The 19,411-nt window shown below is 39.3% G+C and overlaps 1 protein-coding gene across 7 annotated transcripts in view; it reads right to left on the minus strand.

The window, feature by feature from the left end:
* Window positions 1–19,411, minus strand: part of rgs3a (regulator of G protein signaling 3a) — a 154,756-nt gene that overhangs the window by 118,786 nt on the left and 16,559 nt on the right. For 5 of the 7 annotated variants that reach the window (XM_084383656.1, XM_084383658.1, XM_084383651.1 and 2 more), the window contains exons 3-8: window positions 18,813–18,863; window positions 16,735–16,793; window positions 16,544–16,638; window positions 16,249–16,317; window positions 12,009–12,069; window positions 7,914–8,004 (exon numbers count right to left, since the gene is read on the minus strand). In XM_084383656.1, the coding sequence (XP_084239782.1) occupies window positions 7,914–8,004; window positions 12,009–12,069; window positions 16,249–16,317; window positions 16,544–16,638; window positions 16,735–16,793; window positions 18,813–18,863 (426 nt within the window). Of the gene's footprint in view, window positions 1–7,034; window positions 7,266–7,913; window positions 8,005–12,008; window positions 12,070–16,248; window positions 16,318–16,543; window positions 16,639–16,734; window positions 16,794–18,812; window positions 18,864–19,411 lie in introns of those variants that run through there. The other 2 variants (XM_084383660.1, XM_084383662.1) reach the window with 2 other exon arrangements.

Here is a 19,411-nt window from a genome sequence, read left to right on the forward strand (position 1 = left end):
TACTGAGCAAGGCAGAATAGCCAGAGAGGATTATGTCTGCTGTCTGATGACTCAAAGTGTTGAATGATTGTCCCTGATAGAGATTTGCAAAAGGGATTTGAGGAGAACAAACAGAAATATTCAGAGACTCGGATGGAATTTTATATCCCGCCTGATCAGTACATCCACATTTATCAAATCAAACAGGTACAATACTATGTGCAATTCAGTGCATTTCCCCCGTTGCAGCTTTGTTGTTCTAAAATAAACACCTAATACCTTTTCTTTTTCTTAAATAGTGTTTTACACACTGAGAGCTGTGCCAAATGTTTATGGTTGTACTGACATTTCATGAGCATTAACAGTTGCTGCTGGTCTATCATTCTCTTTGTGCATGAAAACCGAGTTGTCACTGGAAAGAATAATTTAGCTAATCTCATTAATATGATTTTTTTTTCAGAGTGGCATGGTTAAGAAGCAGCAGTGAAGGAGGCAGCTATTCAAACTGACAACTCTGAGCAATTTTCAATTATAACACCAGCTTACATTGCAGCTGTAAAGTATAGAAGGAAGGAGACTTTTTTTTTTTTACCATTCTTTACAAGCACCAAGATACTAAATATAGATTCGGAATGGAGTATTTGTTATCTATTAATGACACATGACGTGTTTATTTTTTCTTAACTTTAAACTATATTGACAATTTGACTAGAGTAAAGTGCCCTTGAGAATAACAAAATAAGAGCCTATGTTCCTTGCAAATGGTCGGCATGTGCCGTGACACACAATGAGAATATATCTGCTTGAAATGGGCAGGATGAGAACATGTTAGTTGCTAGTTCTCCATGACTGCGCTCCTTATTGTTAGTTACAGTCCCCTAAGTCGTGCCCGCTTAGTTCCGCCTTCCTTCTGCAGGCTCAATATGTCTGCCCATCAGGAAATCAATCCTAATTTACTTCGTGTCCGTGACAACTTTCAGCCGTTTAGGTTCATTGCCTCTGAACCCAACACATGAAAGTGTCCGCCCACCGGAGATTAAAGACTGTGCTGTTTGGAGGTTTGCAGCCTGCACAGATTCATGCTTGTGAGCCACAGAGTTTGAATTGTATTTGTGTCAGTTTTCTCTGTGCTTATCTGAGACTGGCTGGTGAATAGTGTCCCCCTCAACTTTGGTCAGGGCATTATGATAAGGTACAGTATGTCCATCATGTGTCTTATAGATTTTCTTTTTTCTTGTCTTTCAGTTTACTGCAGCAACCTTCAACAGATGCATTTACAGTACAAATAATGCATCACATTCTCCTGTTGTCTTGTCTCTAATAAGCTGAGCTTAGTGTCAGATTGTATATCATTCAGTTGCAGTTGTACTGAATGATAAGACCATTGAGAGCCGTGTTAAAGGCCGTACACACATAGTAAGGGTTGCTACGGTATGAGATTTTCATGGTACAATAACAATCTCAGAAAATATTAGCGTTAAGGTATCACATTATATGGTATTACACAATTATCATTATTATCACTTACAATTAACCTTAAAGCAATGAAAACAGAAATGTTTTTGTGTTTTTTGTGGTTTTTACTATAATTTTGCAAGGTATTATGTCTCAACAGACATGAAACTTGATAGAAACTTGAAATATATGTATATTTTTAATATACCACACATAAGCAGATGTAAAGTCAATTTTCAGACCATGGTGTACCTTGAACTGGTATACCGCTGCAACCTTACCTATAGTACACTTGCACAGGTGTTTACACTTACTATGCCCATAGAGAGCATAGTGTTAACATCATGTAATTCCCTGTATACCTCTAATCAGGTCCAAAGAGCCACAATGAAGGCTTTAAGATTTCACACCACGCTATGCTATGCTGTTACATTTTTGGTCATTGCATATGCAGCTCATGTGATTCTCATGTGAGACTGATTATACTTAACAAATATTCTGATGAGTTTGATCTCTTTGTTCATGAGTCTTAGGTTCCAGCATTGTGTGCTGGCTCTGGTCTCAATTATCTGGTTTATTTCCCAATTTTTAAACATCCTGTGCAAAGGATCACTTATACATTAACTGCTGTGAAATGTCAAAATGTCTTTTTTTATTGGTTCATGAAGTTTGGTGACCTCATAAATAGCTCAGTCGAACTACGAACTGAGCCAGAATAAATGAGAACCACGTGTTGGAATACCAAAGCATTAAAGTATCCACATTGTTTTTTGAGGAAGGTATTTTAACAATTAAGTAAGTCTGTTAATTGCTGAGTATAATGTTTTTGTTACAATTGACAGGCTTTAGTGTTTTTATTTACAGAACACTAATCTAAGCTGTTCTGAGAGTGCACAGTTCAAATTAATTGAAATCCGTGACCGTTATTTTCTTCCCTCATAATTTACTCTTTTCAAATACTGAAAACAATGATAACTTGTTTACTTCTGTGACAGGAAAAAAAGGTGTCAAATTTACACAGCTGACATTGTCAAAGGTGCAGAATGTGCAACACAGTGGCACAAAGCTCTGGGTAAAGCTGGTCAAGTGGATATGAGCCTGTGCCCAAAGCATCAGATGCATGGCATGTCAGACATATACTCACTAACACATTGTCTCCCATGATCACACACTTACACAGACACACATTCACAGCCAGTATTTAATAGAACTTAGCGACATAAAAACATCCCCCTCCGTCCTCCAATTCCACGTCCAGCCCCTGGCATATAAGTTAATCACATAGTGTACATTTTAATCTGCTGATTTAAAGGCTCGCCATCTGGAGAAAGCGGTGCTTGTGTGTGTGTGTGCGTGTGTGTGTGTACAGTATGTCTGGACTATATTCATCTATTATGGAAAGTGAAACAAATGTGTGTATAAGATGACACACTTTTTAAGCACGGGCCCAATGGGCGTTCGGCTATTTTTACATACTCACGCATATACAGACCACCTGACCCACATCGTAAGCCCGTTGGAGGGAAATGCATTAGCCATGGTCAAAGACACACACACGTACATGTCACTGTGGGTCAGTCGTCTCCATTGACACACTGCACAAGCCAAAAAAGCAGAGCCGAGGGAGATTCTCGAACGCTTTTGTCTTTCATCAGTAATGAAAGCACAGACATCGATGTTTGTGCACAAACAAGCACAGATGGGCAACAATATATCTAATCTCCCAAAAATATCATGCCAACCAAACTACTATCTTGACTAATAAAATGAAATTAATTGTGATTGTTTTTTTTAATCCACTGATGGTATTAATTGATTAAAAGACTAAGCATTGTTTAACAGATTTATTCTGCTTAAAGCATTTGGGGCAACAGAAACATTTTTAAAAAAAAATGTTTATGGTTTTCTACACTCCAGATTAGATCTAACATCTCTGTATACTGTTGTCTTAGTATTAGTACTTGTACAACAGCACTTAAAGGGTTGTGTACAATATCACCTTAGCTTCAAAGATATTTCTACAACTGCTTAACACAAAAATCTGTCCTGAAAATCAACTCTAATTGCCCTGTCACTTCGTATCTCAGAAATGTTTTGCTGCCACTCATGCACAGCCTCTGCTTTTCAGTCTCCCAACTCGTTTTAAGCAAAGTTGATGGCAGGCTCTTAATTGTAGCCCTGCAGCGTAATTAGCTGTCAACGCTCAGCGGATTGGTTTTGTTATGGGAGCAGAGACTCTGAGCCACAATGGTACTAGAGTAGCATGACTTGAAACAATCTGATAGTTAGAGAGTTCAGTCCCCTCTTTGTGCTCTGCCTATATGATTTATGTGATTCATGTATTCTGCATCATTTGTTGTAAAAGTATACTTTTCTTCATTAGGCCAAAATGCCTTCAATGGCCTGCAGCTATTTGTACATTCAAATTAAATGCAGATTGTTGCCTTTCTAAATACTGAATGTCCTGAACATTAGGTCAGGATGGTGCTACATCATGTGCAGATGTGCTGTTAGTTTCACAGTCCAACATAATTCTGCTCCCCCGGACATTCATCCTGGCGCTGTCCTGGCTCTCAACTGGCACAAGTCTCAGAGTGAGGGATTAGTCTGACACACTGATCCAAATAGTGCACCTCTGGTGAGAGTCTCTGCACATTAACATGGATTAATCTATCAGACCAGTAAAATACTTGTTTAAACAGATGATGTTCGCCGGAAAGTTTAATTTCTTTCAAAGTGGTGTTGACATTATAGGATTATAGCCATGTAGCTGTTGAGTAGTGTAGCTTTGTGTTGGAAATTGTAAAGTAATTGGGGGGATGATCATTTGTAGGTGCTTTGAAATCCATTGAATCAGGTTGAATTGAACTCATTGACAAGATAATTGTTGACTTTGAGTGAAGCTTGAAGTTTTAGCTGGTTTATCTCATTTTGAAAAACTCTGAGGATATCGAAAATCCAAAATGGTGTCATTCCGCACTAAAGTTAGTTAATTGTAGATAATTCTAAACTTTTTTAAGCATTCACTTGTTTAAACAATCTCTGCGCAACTTCTGTCTTGTGCTGGAAGCCAGTCGATAGCTCCTGTTGCTCGCTGTTAGCAGAGCTGAGAGAGGCACTGAGACGAGGCACTGGCATTGGAGATTTGGACTGTTGTCCAATGCCAGTCCTTCACAAAGAAATCAACAGCAGCATTAAACAACTTCAACAAATCATCCACAGGCTCATATAGGCAACCAAGAGAGACTGAAATGGACTGATTGTTCACGTCACATTACAATCTGCTCACATATGGCCAATATAAAAGTGATCAAGGCATGTAAATTAATATCAATTGTTACATAAAGCCCCTTTAACCTTAACACTTGATGAAGAACTTTATAGACAGTGAGTGTAGTGTAATCACCTTTCTTAATGTATTGAGAACAAAGACAATCTTTACATAATTTCCATTTACATAGTAATGGTGATCATTTTCGGGTTAATTTTCTTGGATTGAGCTGTCTGACCCTTGTGCAACCTCTATTGTGCTGTCTGGTGAAAAAGTGCAGGCTGCACCTCCTTTACCCGGGGCTCTGAGGTTCTCCCTAAACAGTGCATACTATAATTCCCTGAAGCGCTGCACAAAAACCGAATACAGAAACAAACACACCTGCCAACAAACACACAGAACCAACTAAAGCTCATACTGGGCTGCTCCTCCTGAGCTCTAAACTAGTTTGACATGAAAACTATAAAAAGTTTGTTTCCCCAAATAAGATGTATGCTTGAGTGAGACAAATGTTTTAGTTTTTACTTATAATTAAAACTATTAAACACTTTAAACTAAATAAAAAGTAGTTTTCTTTTCAGAACAGATATTTTTGCAAGTGATAATTCAATCGAACAGTAACCTGAGCATATTGTAACAAATCAGTGCAGTGCATTATTATCAAATACAATACAGGATGTTGCATCTAAAACAATAGATTTACTGTAGTTTTTGTTTTTGGGATTTATTGAAAGATTGTTGCAATGGCACCATTTCTCGGTGTAGTTCAATAGAGTGAGAGGAGAGGCAAGCAGCAAACATGATAAATCAGCTTTGAATCCAAGGCTAATTTATCCAAAGCAGGAACAGGAACATGGTGAACCTGCCAAGCTACAAGCATGCCTCTACTCACTCTACTGCAGGATTTTTCTTAATGATATAAGGTATATATCACACATCATTGACATTTATTGGCTGGCAGCTGGTATACAGTAACATCAAATTATTTGTTTAGAGAAAGCCCTTCTGAATTCTTCCACAGTGCAACGTTACATAAGAGATGGACTGAGCACTAGCAGACAAATGACAAAGATGCCAGAGTGAAGAAGAAACTGATGTCTGAGAAAACAGGAGTGAATAAAAATAAAAATACAGGTAAGAGGCGTGAAATGGAAAAGAAGGGAAAGACTTAAGGATCATCACAAACACATGGATATAAGAGAGGCACACAAAATCAATATAAAGGGACTGGCAGACAGGGAGACAGAGAGAGAAGATGGACACACACAGAGTGATGAATGGGTTTTTGGTAATTTCTATGTTAGTGCATGTCATGGTGCAGCAGTGCTTCCATGGCCTACATTCTGCCAGCTGGCAACACACAAGTGCATGCATGCATGAGTGTGCACCACCCACTCATACACACAAACACACACATGGATCAGATGAGACAGTAGTAGGGCAGCATTGCCACTGGGAAAGATGAACACATTCTACATCCATTACATCCGTTTTTGCCATGAAATTAAAGACATAAAACTACAACTCAGTAACTGTGGCTACAATTACTAAATTCATGCTATAGTCAAACACCTTTCAGCTAACAGCTAAAACAGCCTACTTGCCTATGTAACCCTTGAGTATAAGTTAGGATCCCCTCATGCAAGCCTTGTAATGGTTTCCTGCTGGCTGAGTCTTGAGCCCAATCTGATACTCTTGTCCCAGTTCCATCCACAGAAGCATAAAACTAATTTTAAAGTTGCATGAGGCAGATTAGCCTAGTTCAGCCAAGCAGTGTAAATTGGGATGGGTTAGCTAACGTCTTACGATATCACCGTCATTCTCATAACCCAGAATTGAAGTATGAGAATAAACAAAGTCCAGGGTACGGAGATCGCGGAGGGTGGAGAAAAGTGTATGTAGGAGCATGTCACTGCGTGCTGATGTGGAAGGGTTGTGCATATATGTGCACTCAATTATGGTGTCATACTGTAATTCACTGAGTGGGTAAGCTAAGCTTCTTTGGTGGTCTAATATGGAAAGCCATCGTGACCAATTTATCTCAGTAAGAGAAAATTAAATGAGAATTGGCAGATTAGCTGAACACACACAGAGTAATAAAGATATATAAAAAGTAATGTCTGCAACAATGAAAGCATGCAGAGGAGAGATATGAGGACAGGAGAAGATAAGGGAGTGTGCAATGGAAAACATCCAAACAGCATCCTCAAAACAACACAGACCACCTCATGTTGCAAATCTGCTGCTCTGCAATGCAACATGCAACTTCCAAAACATACACATGTGCAGCGAGTACAGTCAAGTATGACAACACAAACATAGTACTCACCTAGTCTAGGCTGCCCTTATGGCTGGCACGGAGTAGCATAACTCCAACACACACAACCCACCACCACCAACGTGAAAGTGAGTGCCAACATAAGTAGGAAGAGAAGGAGCACCCGAAGGTAAGAAGAAAAATAGATTTCCAAACTGATGTGCCTGAGTGTGTGTAAGGGGTATGCGTGTGTGTAAATGTGAGTTTGGGTGGGTGTGTGTCTGTGTGTGTGAGGAGGGAGATCCACTCCAGCAGCGAACGGTACGGGAGAGCTCTGTCTCTCTCTCTCTCTCTCTCTCTTTCTTTCTCTCTCTGGCAACTGTGACGCGTCAGGGTTTCGTCCAGACCCCTCCCTCCCTCCCCACTCTCTCTCTGTCTTTCCCTCATTCGCTCTCCCAATCCCTCTCTTTTTCCCTCTCTTAATCCCTTGCTTCCCCTGTCGCCCCACCTCCCGACCCAAAGACTGATAAAGACTTTAGAGCCGCAAGCCTGGCACACTCCAGGCACACGCAAAAATGGGAGAATATGTATCTGGCATGTACTTACAGTTGTGATTTTACCGCTGATTATTGCCATTAAACTGCTTTCTTTTTTTATCTATGTGCCCTTTTCATGCAACTTTTCATCATTTCATATGCTGGTACATGTTATTGTTAACATTTAAGTTCATCTTGTTTTCCCATTTCTACCTGAAATGCAGAAATGTCCCAATTTAAATGAGGAAATAATAAATCAAAAAATTAGCAAACATGCTTCTGAAACTAGCCAAGTACTCCATGCCAACTTTCAATACTTCAAACATTAGGTTATTTATTATGACATACACAAAATGAGTGTTCAACCCTCATTAATTGATAACGATTAATGTGATTAATGATGAAGTTAACTCACCAGTGGAGTGGTAGTTGTGTTGTGTTGGCACTTTAAGATGCTTCTTCCTCCCAAGCTCTTCCCCAAGTAGGTAGTACCATCCTTGAACCTCCTGCAGCACATACACAACACAAAGAATGACAGTGTGTATGTGTGTGTGTGTGTGTGTGTGTGTGTGTGTGTGTGTGTGTGTGTGTGTGTGTGTGTGTGTGAAGCGCGTGCACTTGTATGCATGACTTCAAGCTTAGGGATACAACCTAATGAGGGCTAAATTTAAAATGAACTCTATGTGAAAGCATAAACACGTTGTACAGAAACACACACAGACACACATCATGCACAGACTCAATTTGCTTGCTCCTGCAGGGCTGCAAACACTGAACACACACGCACACACACACACACACACACACACACACACACACACACACACATACACTCAAACTCACCCCTCACAATACTTTAGCTTATTCCAGCAGCTGATGCCCCCACTTCTGCCCTGTGAGCCAGATGGTGTGTGTGTGTTTGCGTGTGTGCACATGTGTGATATGTGTTTGCAACTACTGTATGTGTGTTACATAAAGTCTTGTAGCCTGTAACTAATGGGGTCTGATCTGTAATCCTGATGATGTGAACACAGCCTTGCAAAGACGACATGACAACACTGTTGTAAACTGAAATTATTTTTACGCTGTCACACATTTGTCATAGTACACACGTAAACACACACATACACACACGTACGCAAGCGCACTGCCAGCCTTCGCTTTTGTACTAAATAATGTGATGCCATGGACAGTGACAATAATCTCCGTTTTAAAAGCATCTTATCTGAGTGGACAGATTTCTGCAGGCTGTGGGACAAGGGGGGAGGACGGGAGGGAGGACTTGTATAGAAGATGGGGGAGGGGAGGGCATATGTCCTGAAAGTCAGAGAGGGATTTACGCCATCGTTCAATATTACCCTGCACATGTGACAAAGGCGGACAGAGTGGGGCAAAGAGAGCCGTTAGTCAGGAGGGAGACAGATGAGAGAGATGAAAAGAGAAAGCAGGAGATGGAGAGAGGTAAAAAGCACAAAGTGGCAAGAGGGTGCAAACAAATGACAAGATGTGACAGCCAAGGAAAGCAGGTTAACAAAAATAACAGCCAACAGTCATGAGCTCCAAATGCTTCAGATATAAAACAGTGCAGGGCAACAGAAAGGGATGGGCTGAATGAAAAAAAACAACAGAGGAGAATAATAGTGTAACTCTGTGTGACTCAAAGCTAAATCTCGCTCATTACCATATTAAGCCAATTAAATATTCATAGGGATAAATGTTAGAGGAAGGAAGACATAAGCCTGACTAAAATATAATTTATTTTCGTTGTTTGTTTTCCTCACTGATGTGGATGTTAATTGAAACTACAAAAAAGACTTACTGGGGCGAGTGACGGAGAGAACGAGGTTTTGTAAATTTGCAGCTGTGTTCAAGTTTGTTTTTCTCATTTTATTTCCAAACACAAAATTAAGGGTTTGAAGTCAACTTCTCAGCCAGCCTGAGAAAAAAAAAAAAAACAATAATTATGGTGAAAATAAAAAACTCATTAAAGGTCTTTTCAGTGAATGCAGAGATCAATTTTCGTGTCATTCAAACTGGCAAATTAAGCTCTGGTCTTTCTTCAGGTCAAAATTAAAAGCATAACAGGATTTTACTGTACTTTCACTGTAGGGGGGTTCTTTTTTCTGGAGTTATTTTTCAACCCCAGACTGTCTTTAATCACTACATCACCAGGACGCTCATATTTTCTACTTCACAAAAAGCCCTAATTGTAGGGTTTAGAATACTCAATTACAGAAACAGACAATTGGATGAAAGTTTTCGCCATGTGTCAGAGTTTTCCCAACTGTGCTGTAACCATAATGAGCATAAGGTTTCCTGCTTTCTTTAAGTCCAAGGCAGAGTCTGGTTAGCTTGACAGTGTTTTGGCTACACTTAAACTAAGCAGTGAAAAAAAATATAATCACTGTCAAATTATATAAACTGTCAAAGTAGCTAATGACCTTTTTTTGGTTTTAAAATTCACACAAATGCATGCTAAATGACGTAATAACATACATAAATAATACAGTGCTGAGGTAAACATTTACCGCACTAACCACTTAAACAGAATACAATGTACACTGACAAAAGAAAATATGCAGAGTTGGATAAATTACAGTTGAATAATTAAACAGTGAAGGGAAATAGCTAAGAAAAGCAGTCGTGGGAATCTACTGTACTGTGGTGGAGAACCTATTCAGCCAAGTAGCAATGCTGAACTCTTTGACCTCACATTTATCTGCTATCACCTGGGACAGTTTGGGAAGTAAGACTAAGGGACAGTGTTCTTCTATAATATGCTGGAGGTGTGTGGAGTGAAGTGGTGTCACACTTTTTTGTGTCTGTTATTGTGTGTCTTTTGGCAGTTGTCTTCTCCACTTTGCCTGGTAGTAAGTAATATGTGTCTGAATCTGAGGTGTTTCATCTTACCAAGAATGTTTACACTGTGTCCAATTTTGTGTGTGTTTAAGCCCAGCTAGCAGCATGGCTCAAGGGTCAGTCTATCAGCCAGAGGGCTTTTCCATTGGCACTTTTGGCTGCGCAGTCAGAACATGCCGCACTGATTTTCTGTTTTCATTACCAGTTCACGTCAAGTTGAGCAGATTCGGGCCACGGATGGACCCTGCTGGGGTGCCGTGACGTCTCGCGACCACGGCCAACCTGTGACGACCACCTTCTCCCCCTCAATCAAGCATGTCTTACAATAACTCTGTGCAGGAGCCTATAGAGATCAGCTTCTAACCAACTCTCTTTAGTTTCTCTCCTAGTCCGTGTTTATATGTTCAGATATCTGCTTTATTTTACTGCTTCACTGTGTTCACTTCCAGCTGTTTTGGGAGTCCTTTGGGAGTGTTCCTGCTGGTGAAAACCCAACCATTCCTGATTTTACTGCTTCATAATAAAAGCATTGAAATAAGCCTACACGGTGAGACTTTTATTGTATGTCTATGTCTATCACCAATTAGCCGAGCTTTGTTAGATGCGATTCTTCAATAATACTGCAGCAAGAGTATTTACAGCCACTTTTCTGACCAGTACTCAAGACAAGCGTGTCAATAGTTAGTTAGACACACCTTCAAGCAGGTAGTCCTGTTATCATGAAAATGCCAGTTGATTTTATGCAGATATTCATGGTGTTATTCATGCTGATATTCAGTATGTATTCATGTTAGAAAGCTAAACCTTAAACTAAGATGGTGAACATGATAAACATCATGCACATAACATCAGGTTGTTAGCATTGTCACTGTTAGCATGCTAGCATTGCACTGCTCTGCTCCGAGACCATCTCACTCTTGTTTTAGTAATTGTAATAGTATAGTATTGTGTAGTTCTCAGTGTTCACACCAGCTGGTCATGCACAGACACAAGAGCAACAGCTAGCAAATGTACAGTATGTGTGATGAGAACATGATGTGCTGTCTTTTTGACAGCTCAAACACAGGCTGACAAGAGGATTCGACTTTGGGCTTTGTTGTCTTCTGACAGAAAACAACAAAGCGGGTTGTTGCGTAACCAGTGATATTGAAAGTCTCCCAAGACAACATTTTTCATTAGGATGAACCACTTGTTCATATTTTGTCTGCAGGGTACACTGCCTTTATGAAATAATTCACTTAATTTTGGTTAAAGATTTTCAGTATGCAATGTTTTATGTCAAAGGTTTCAATGTGCTACATCATCTGCATCATAAACATTTAATCTGACTTCAATTCTGTAAAGACATGAGATTCAGCAAGACTTAAATAAGGAATGCATGTGTGTGTGACCTCTAACATTTCAGTAGAGTGAGTGACTCAAACTGTGTTGTACTCCACTATCTGGAGGCGACACTGATGCGTTCTAACACTGATAACCCCAAAGTGTTTCCTCTCAAATATCGAGGTCACTGGAATTCATTCCCACTGAACTAAACTCTCAGATTTATGGTCTAATGAAAGGACACACACAGAGCGTGAAAGCTGAAAAGGGAGCTAAGGACACTGTTTACTAATGTCTTTATACCTATCATCTCTGTGTTTAAACTTACCTTGTCCGGGTCCATAAGGGAGCACACACCAAAGCTCATGCAACCCAGCAGGGCACTCATCCTGTTGATATGGAGAGAGAAACAGACAGAGAGAATGAATAAGTAGGATAAAAATCAATAAATACCCCTGAGTAGAGCTGTTGTGCTATCTAACTGACATCTGAAATGTGTTTTGTATCCTAAATCCAGCAGACCTAATTACAAATACAAACTAATCAATGTGATGGTGTGAAGTTTTATAGTGTTTTTCATCCTGATGTCAGATTTTGTCAAACATAATCTTGTCCCAACGGTACCACACATAACTATTTATGGAAAAAAAGACAGGACAAAGTCGATCCCTTGGGTGAAATCTGTGTTGGTAGAGGCAAAAAGGAGATGAACAAAACAATCATTAAATGTAAAAAGCAGCAAGAATGTCATATGGGGGGAATATTTTTCATGAATATAACAACATAATGGCATCGGACAAATATATTATTAGTTTTATGCGAGTCTGTGCGTGGTGGTGGTTGAGGGGGTGGAGATGTTAAATTATGCATACATGAGAAAAACAGTTCTCGACATCTTCCCAGCTGGACAGGACTAATGCAGCTGCTGAGGCTGTTTTGAGGGCAAACTGGCCGTCGGCACAAATGAACACCTGAAATGTGTCTTGGCTCCCTTCACTCGAACGAGCTAGTGACCGAAAACACTCAGCTGCATTGACAGCATGTCTTGGAGACAATGTTGAGTTAAAATATAGCACATACTACCAGAATCTCCAGTTTATCCAGACTCAATTCTGTAAAAGATTTTCACCAGAATAATGTTAGATAGTTTAGATAACAGCATGTTGTGTTAAATGGATCCTGACAAGAGAAGACTCCTCTACTAAAAAGCAGCCAGTGACTGAAAACGCTCAGTTGCATTGACAGAATGTCTTGGAGACAATGTTGAGTTAAAATATAGCCCATACTACCAGAATCTCCAGTTTATCCAGACTCAATTCTGTGAAAGATTTTCACCAGACCACCTCTACTAAAAAGCCCTGTAGACCATTGTTGTCCCATGATATAATTAGACTAAGGCTCAATCCCATTTCCAATTTTTACCCCCTACTCCTCGTTTTCGAGTGCCCCCTTACCCCTCCACAACAGAATCATAAGGGGTAGTGGTTGAAATCTTCCCCTATGAAATGGGACAACCCCTCAAGACCCTCACACAACATCAGTTATGCCATTGTAAACAGATGCGACCGGACATTTCCACTATGTCGTCTTCAGTTGTGGTGATTTCTGTTGCGTTACTGTTGCAATCCTGGTATTATCACAATGCCATTTACCATTTACGTGATGCTTTATAACATTAGCTACCCATGCTCTTACACTGCCAGTCTGCACTGATATTAGAGGAGCGTTATCAAGTGCAGCAACTTCGCCTCTGGACTTAAGTTAACTTTGGGGTGTCATATGCACAAATCAGCACTACCAATGTCATGTTAGCTACCGAAACATCGGCAAACTAATAGTGATCGTTTTATGCTTGTTATAAAGAAAAGGACCAAAATATATTTCAACTACGGAGAGTTCTCATAACCTCGGTTTGAAGTGTGCCTCTGAAAAGCCTTTGTTTGGTGGGCCATGTAGCCCTTCGCCCTACCTCTCTATCCCAACAAGAATCAAGACACCCTACCCCAGGGTGAAAGATACAACGACTGAGCAAAACAGAGGCAGGGCTAAGTGGTGGCAGCAAAGGGTGCATCGTACATGGCTGAAATGAGTGTCTGAGTAAGAAAATATACTTTTTACAAGTATCAACCAAGTAAAATGGGTCAATAACGATACTCATGATGAAGGAAAACCCTCATTAGGGAGCTGACAAAAAGTTTATTAATTCAGGTTTTTAAAAGACTTCTGTAAACACTTCTCTTGCTGTTGTGATCAAAAACATTGCTCTGAAGCTCAATCCCGAGGCTGTTCTGTAAATAGATGAGTAATAAATAATAAAAAATACAACATCTGATCAACCCATTGCAATTTTGTAAGAATAAGATATGATTGAACAGGGTGAAATAGAAAATGACAATGTGATACTAAGTGTTCATCTAAATTTAGTGCTGCTCCTGTCTTCAACCTTACCCCGAACATAGGCAAGACTATGTGTCTGTTTTGATTAACAAGGCTGCCTGATGTCTAGCTGGAGTCATCATTAAAGTGAAGAGCTATTTTTTAGCTGCATGCTGTGTCATTGTGTCCATATATTCCACACATTAATGTGAGGATCAGATGGGTTTGACTACAGCAGCATCTTGGCCAATGTTGTGTGGTGTTTAAGAGGATTTGCTGCAGAGGCACCGCTGCCCACAATTTCTTCACAGCAGCACAGCACAGGGGAGAGTCGAATAAGCACATTTTCATGACATTTGAGGCTGCACTTTATTTAAAATTGCTTCTGAGGAACACATGGGCAGCACAGGAGTATAGATCAGCCCTGCAGAGACCAAGGATTCGTTTGACGGTTGTGGTTCCAACAGCCACAATTGACCACATTTAATGAGAAAGCCAACAAAGATTCTAGTTCTTGTTGCTTCATTGAGAGATGCATATATTGATGGCTCATGAGCTGCTTCTACAGCTTATGTAGGCATATTTATTGCCTGACAATATCTATGTATATTCTATGTGGCCACTTTGTATGGCAAATTGTTTTATTGTTTTTATCATTTCAGCAACCTTGAAGACATTCCATTACAATTTTGTCAACAGCGCAAAATCCTATTTGGTCTCCACCAAACCATTAAGTTAGTGCTTGTTACAGAACTGGCAGTTCCATCTCACAGCTGAAATGTGGGGTTATTTGAATTGTGATAGAGGTCATAGATATTGCAGGATACAAACATTTCCCCTGCTTTTCTTTCCTGTCACTCCCTTTGCTGTCAGCATTCACAAATAACATGGAAACATAATTCTCTTTTCAACACAAGTCCTTTCATGTGCGAAATAGTATGATTAATGCTTTCATTGCTATGAATGTGTGCTGTCCTTGGGTGTGCGAGAGTGGACACATTCAACAGGTTGTGATCTCAAGTTCTTTTCATTGAGCTACTCCACAATAAAGCTGTGGATGGAGTTGCTCAGATCACTGCTGTTCACCTAAGGTGACAGACTGTTAGCGTTGAACAAATACTGTCCTGGTTTACTGCAGAAGACTAAAATATAGTCTTTGCTTGGCGGGGCATCTGGAGAATCAATAGTTATGTGTGAAATGGCTCTGAGTGGATTTGAAGTATGTGAATGAATCCTTCTAAATACAACAATAAACATTACAACCCTGGTTCGGAGCCATTCTGCACAAAGAAAATGGGAGCATGTAAGAGTCTGCCTCTTTCATCTCGTAGTTAATTTACACCAATTGTCAGAAGAAGGGCAGAGTGCCCCTGGCCTTAAACAAATCAAGCTTTTGGGCAAGCTACACTTACAATCTTATCAGCATATTAAACGAACCAAACTAAAATTCAAACCAACTGGCATATAACTGGCAGAGGAGAAGTGCTTTATCAAATGTGTATTTACTATTGGAAACATTTGTTCCTTCTGACTTTTCCCAAATAATACCAGGGGGCATTTGCTTTCAATGAAGCTTAATTGCTTACCAAAGATGAGTAAATCGCTCTTAATCTGTGTCCCAGAAACTGTCCCAAAAGATCTTTATAATCATTCCTCGATTGACACTCAATCACTCATGTAAGCTTGTCCCTGTAATAACATATGCTGTATGTGGTATTCTATTAAACTGAAAACAATCATTTAAAAAATATAAAATGGATAACAGTGCTCTATGTTTGTAACAAACACCCTTAAATTTTATAAAACATATTAAAAGTATTGTTCTTCAGTTTTTTTTTACACATAGCAATTCTTTTTTCTGTCCTCTCAATAGAACATAGCACAAGAAATGTGTGACTCATCCGACCATATGTCCTACATCCCCAGCAATGACCCTGTTTCAGCTTAAGTCTGGTGAGGCAGGGAGGCGAGAGTAACACATTCACTCTGCCAGAATCAGAAACAGCCATACAAAGAAACACACACACACATAGTAAAACATACAGAAGAAACACGAAGCAGCATCAATTATAAAATGGTATTTCACTGCCTGCCTAGGGAGCTTTGTTCCTGTGTACACACGGTATACTCCAGTGTTACAGCTTCTTGAAAATATTTGAAATATGAGTTTAAATTAAACTTATAGCAGGTACCTTGTTGTGGAGTTGGAGTTCCATGCTGTGAAGAGCAGTCTCTTGTGAAGGTCTCCCTCACTGACAATGCTGGAAACAAGAGTATATTTATGATTAACTAGTTGAGGTGTTCCTAAACTTTGCAAACATCTGTTTGGTGCCAATGGCACGTGAAAAGCCCCTAACTGAGAGTTAAAAGCTTTGTATACAAAGCAATCATGCTTTAATTTACACATTCATCACATCCAATTATCTTTCCTGTACATAACATGAGGTGAAACTGGTAGATTGAGGAGGGGATTGACTGATTGCTTACAATGAAAAAGTTTGTAAGAAGATGGGGTTCCTGCAGTGAGGAACCATACGAGTCTTCTGTCTGTCTTGAGGATCACTGTCTGGGAACATACCAACCTGAGGAGGACAGCAAAACAAAAGAACAGACAAACCAACATTATCTCACAGTTCCCACAAGGGCTTTGTTGTATCATTCTGTACAGCGGTACATACCTTAACATAAGAGTCACATGGCCCCTGGCACTCTTCCACCATGCCCCTCGCCTCCAAAACTATGAACACATACAAAAATAACTCAATAAATTATGACTTTGTAGTCACATTAAATATGTATATGACATTTTATTTTCAGGTGTTGGGTCAAAATGTCACCAATTCAGAACCAACACTTGACCCACAAACACTGAGCTCCACTGTAAAGCTAACTGTGGCTCAGAATCTGTACAGTGTACGATATTTCTGAGTAAGCATGCTGTTGTTAGAAAAACACTATCAGGTTTGCTGTGTGCATGTGTTAGGAATCCAGAGAATATTAAATACAGAAGCTAATTTGTGCAAGATGCTGTGGTTGGGGAAAAAAATGGGCTGAGTTGTTTAACACAGCCTGCCTGTATCAAATATACTCAGAATGTCTTTTGTTTCTTGTTGAAGAATGTAGAGGAGGAATAGGAGGATGTCAAACTGCTGACATCACAAGCTATGAAAATTATATGCAAGATGCCACCAATTATTTCCACTGAGAACCCAACGGGAAATTCTGCACATTTTATAGAAATAAGGTGTGTGTGTGTGTGTGTGTGTGTGTGTGTGTGTGTGTGTGTGTGTAGGTCAAAATTTGTCGTTTGACTTTTTCTCATCCTTTATCACTGCCAGCAAAGTCATTTTATTGTGTGTTGTGCTGCGCCAAAGCACAGAAATCGAATGAGATTTTGACTTCCTAGTATTTGCTTCAGGAAAATAAGAATTTATGGCAGAGCATCGACATGGGGCTGAAAAACCACATGAAAATCGAGACAGGAAGCTATATCAAGTCCAACATTTTGATCTCTAGACACTTCTCAAGATATTACAAGATACGATTCAGACCAACATGTCAACTTAATACAGATAAAATCATCAATCTTTATATGTGGTTCTCATCTAACTGCAGCAATAAAGTATAACTTTTTATATGGTGATTTATACTTTTATAATTAGATTACAAACCCTCCATCGAATTATGTCATCGTGTGAGATTACAGAACCTATAGAACAGCTTAAAGTATCAAGAACAGGTTGGGCTGTTCAATTAGAAACTGGTTAAACATACTTGCAAACTGGGTTTTGTGTTATCCACTGTAACCCATGTAATATACGGTATGATCTGTGGGAAATTCATTTATTTTTGTGGTAAAAAAAATCCTTTCACATTGTTTTGGATGCTAAACCACGTTGGTGTGCTTAATTTTTTTGCTAATAGTTTTATAGGTTTGTCAAGATCGCATAATTCCTTATGTTCAGTAAAGTAAACACTATGAGATTGCCAAACTGTAAAGTAGCTTTTCACTATAGCTGGTTGCCTCTTCTAAAGAACTGCTCTTCTATAACACTTAATAATAAATGTAAAATCTCAGAAACTACATGCAATACACATCAAAAACAAAAACACAAATAAAAGATAAATAGTACATTGATAGTTGGTTTTTACATTCTGATTTTTATGTGAGCAAACAGCAAACACTGTCCCTGAAATAAATACAGATGAAGAGATGTTTTTAATATTCTGTTCCACTCATGTATGTAAAGTGGAGTGAGATGAGATGAATTTAGATATTTCATCAAATGTGTCAGGCAACAGACAAGACTAGACAAGAACAAATAAGAAAGAAAAACAGCTAGTTTGCCATCTGATGAGTAAATAGCCATTCAGTCAGAGAAATGACAGGGGCACAAAAGACGCTGAGAGAGGAGATGGAGAATCACAAACAGAAGATGGGGGTGGAAGGTTTTGGTTGCTGGGAGACCAAAATAAATAACCACTTTTGTTGGATTAATGGACCTGCTACCTTACCAACTACTTATGCCTGTTCTTATTAATGCTCTCCTGTCATAGTTTGAAATTCAGTATATTTACTTTATACATTTTTTATTACATGTGACATATAACTTTTCAGGATTTTACATTTATTGAATCAATATGTCACCAGCCTCAAACAGAGACACACTCTATAGCACTTTGATTAAAATGAAGAGGGAACAAAGTGTTTCTCAACAGCAGTGTCTCTCTGTGAGCAGACTTTAACAGGACTTACCGCTAACAACAAGTTCGTCATGCTCTTGGATGATTGACAGCTTCAGCTCACCTATTAAAAACAGACGAAGGTAGGTTATGATGGTGTGTATTATGATGTAATGGTTTTTATACAATACCAATTTCATATCTGGTGGCAAATATAAAACTATCGCAAGGAAGACATTAGCTTAGCTTGGTAAGAATATTGGTTTTACAATGGGTTATGTACTGAACTATTTCTTGGCCACAGTGACTGCTTAGAGTCAAGTCCAGGTAGTCACTGCGCTTGGACAAGAAAAAGTCCTGCACATAGCCCCTGTAAAACCAGCCAGCAAAGCTGTTACCCCTGCCTCCAGTCTCAGACTGAGTCTGATGAAGAGCAGGTTTCTTCAAAACATCACTACTTTGGAGCATTAAATCATTTGGATATTGGAGCCCTGCAGTGTGCTAGCCGTCGTTTCATATTTTACAGACAGATTTCAGAGTCTTACTGTATCACTTGTCTCATCCTACTCTCAACAAAAAAAATAATATCACCTCCTAAACATCCAACTATTCTTTCATTATATGAAAGCAGGGCATCGTTGTAGATATAATAACTACATTTCCTTTCAAAAA

The sequence above is a fragment of the Pagrus pagrus genome (assembly GCF_965226575.1).
Source record: "Pagrus pagrus genome assembly, chromosome: 19".
Taxonomy (NCBI): domain Eukaryota; kingdom Metazoa; phylum Chordata; class Actinopteri; order Spariformes; family Sparidae; genus Pagrus; species Pagrus pagrus.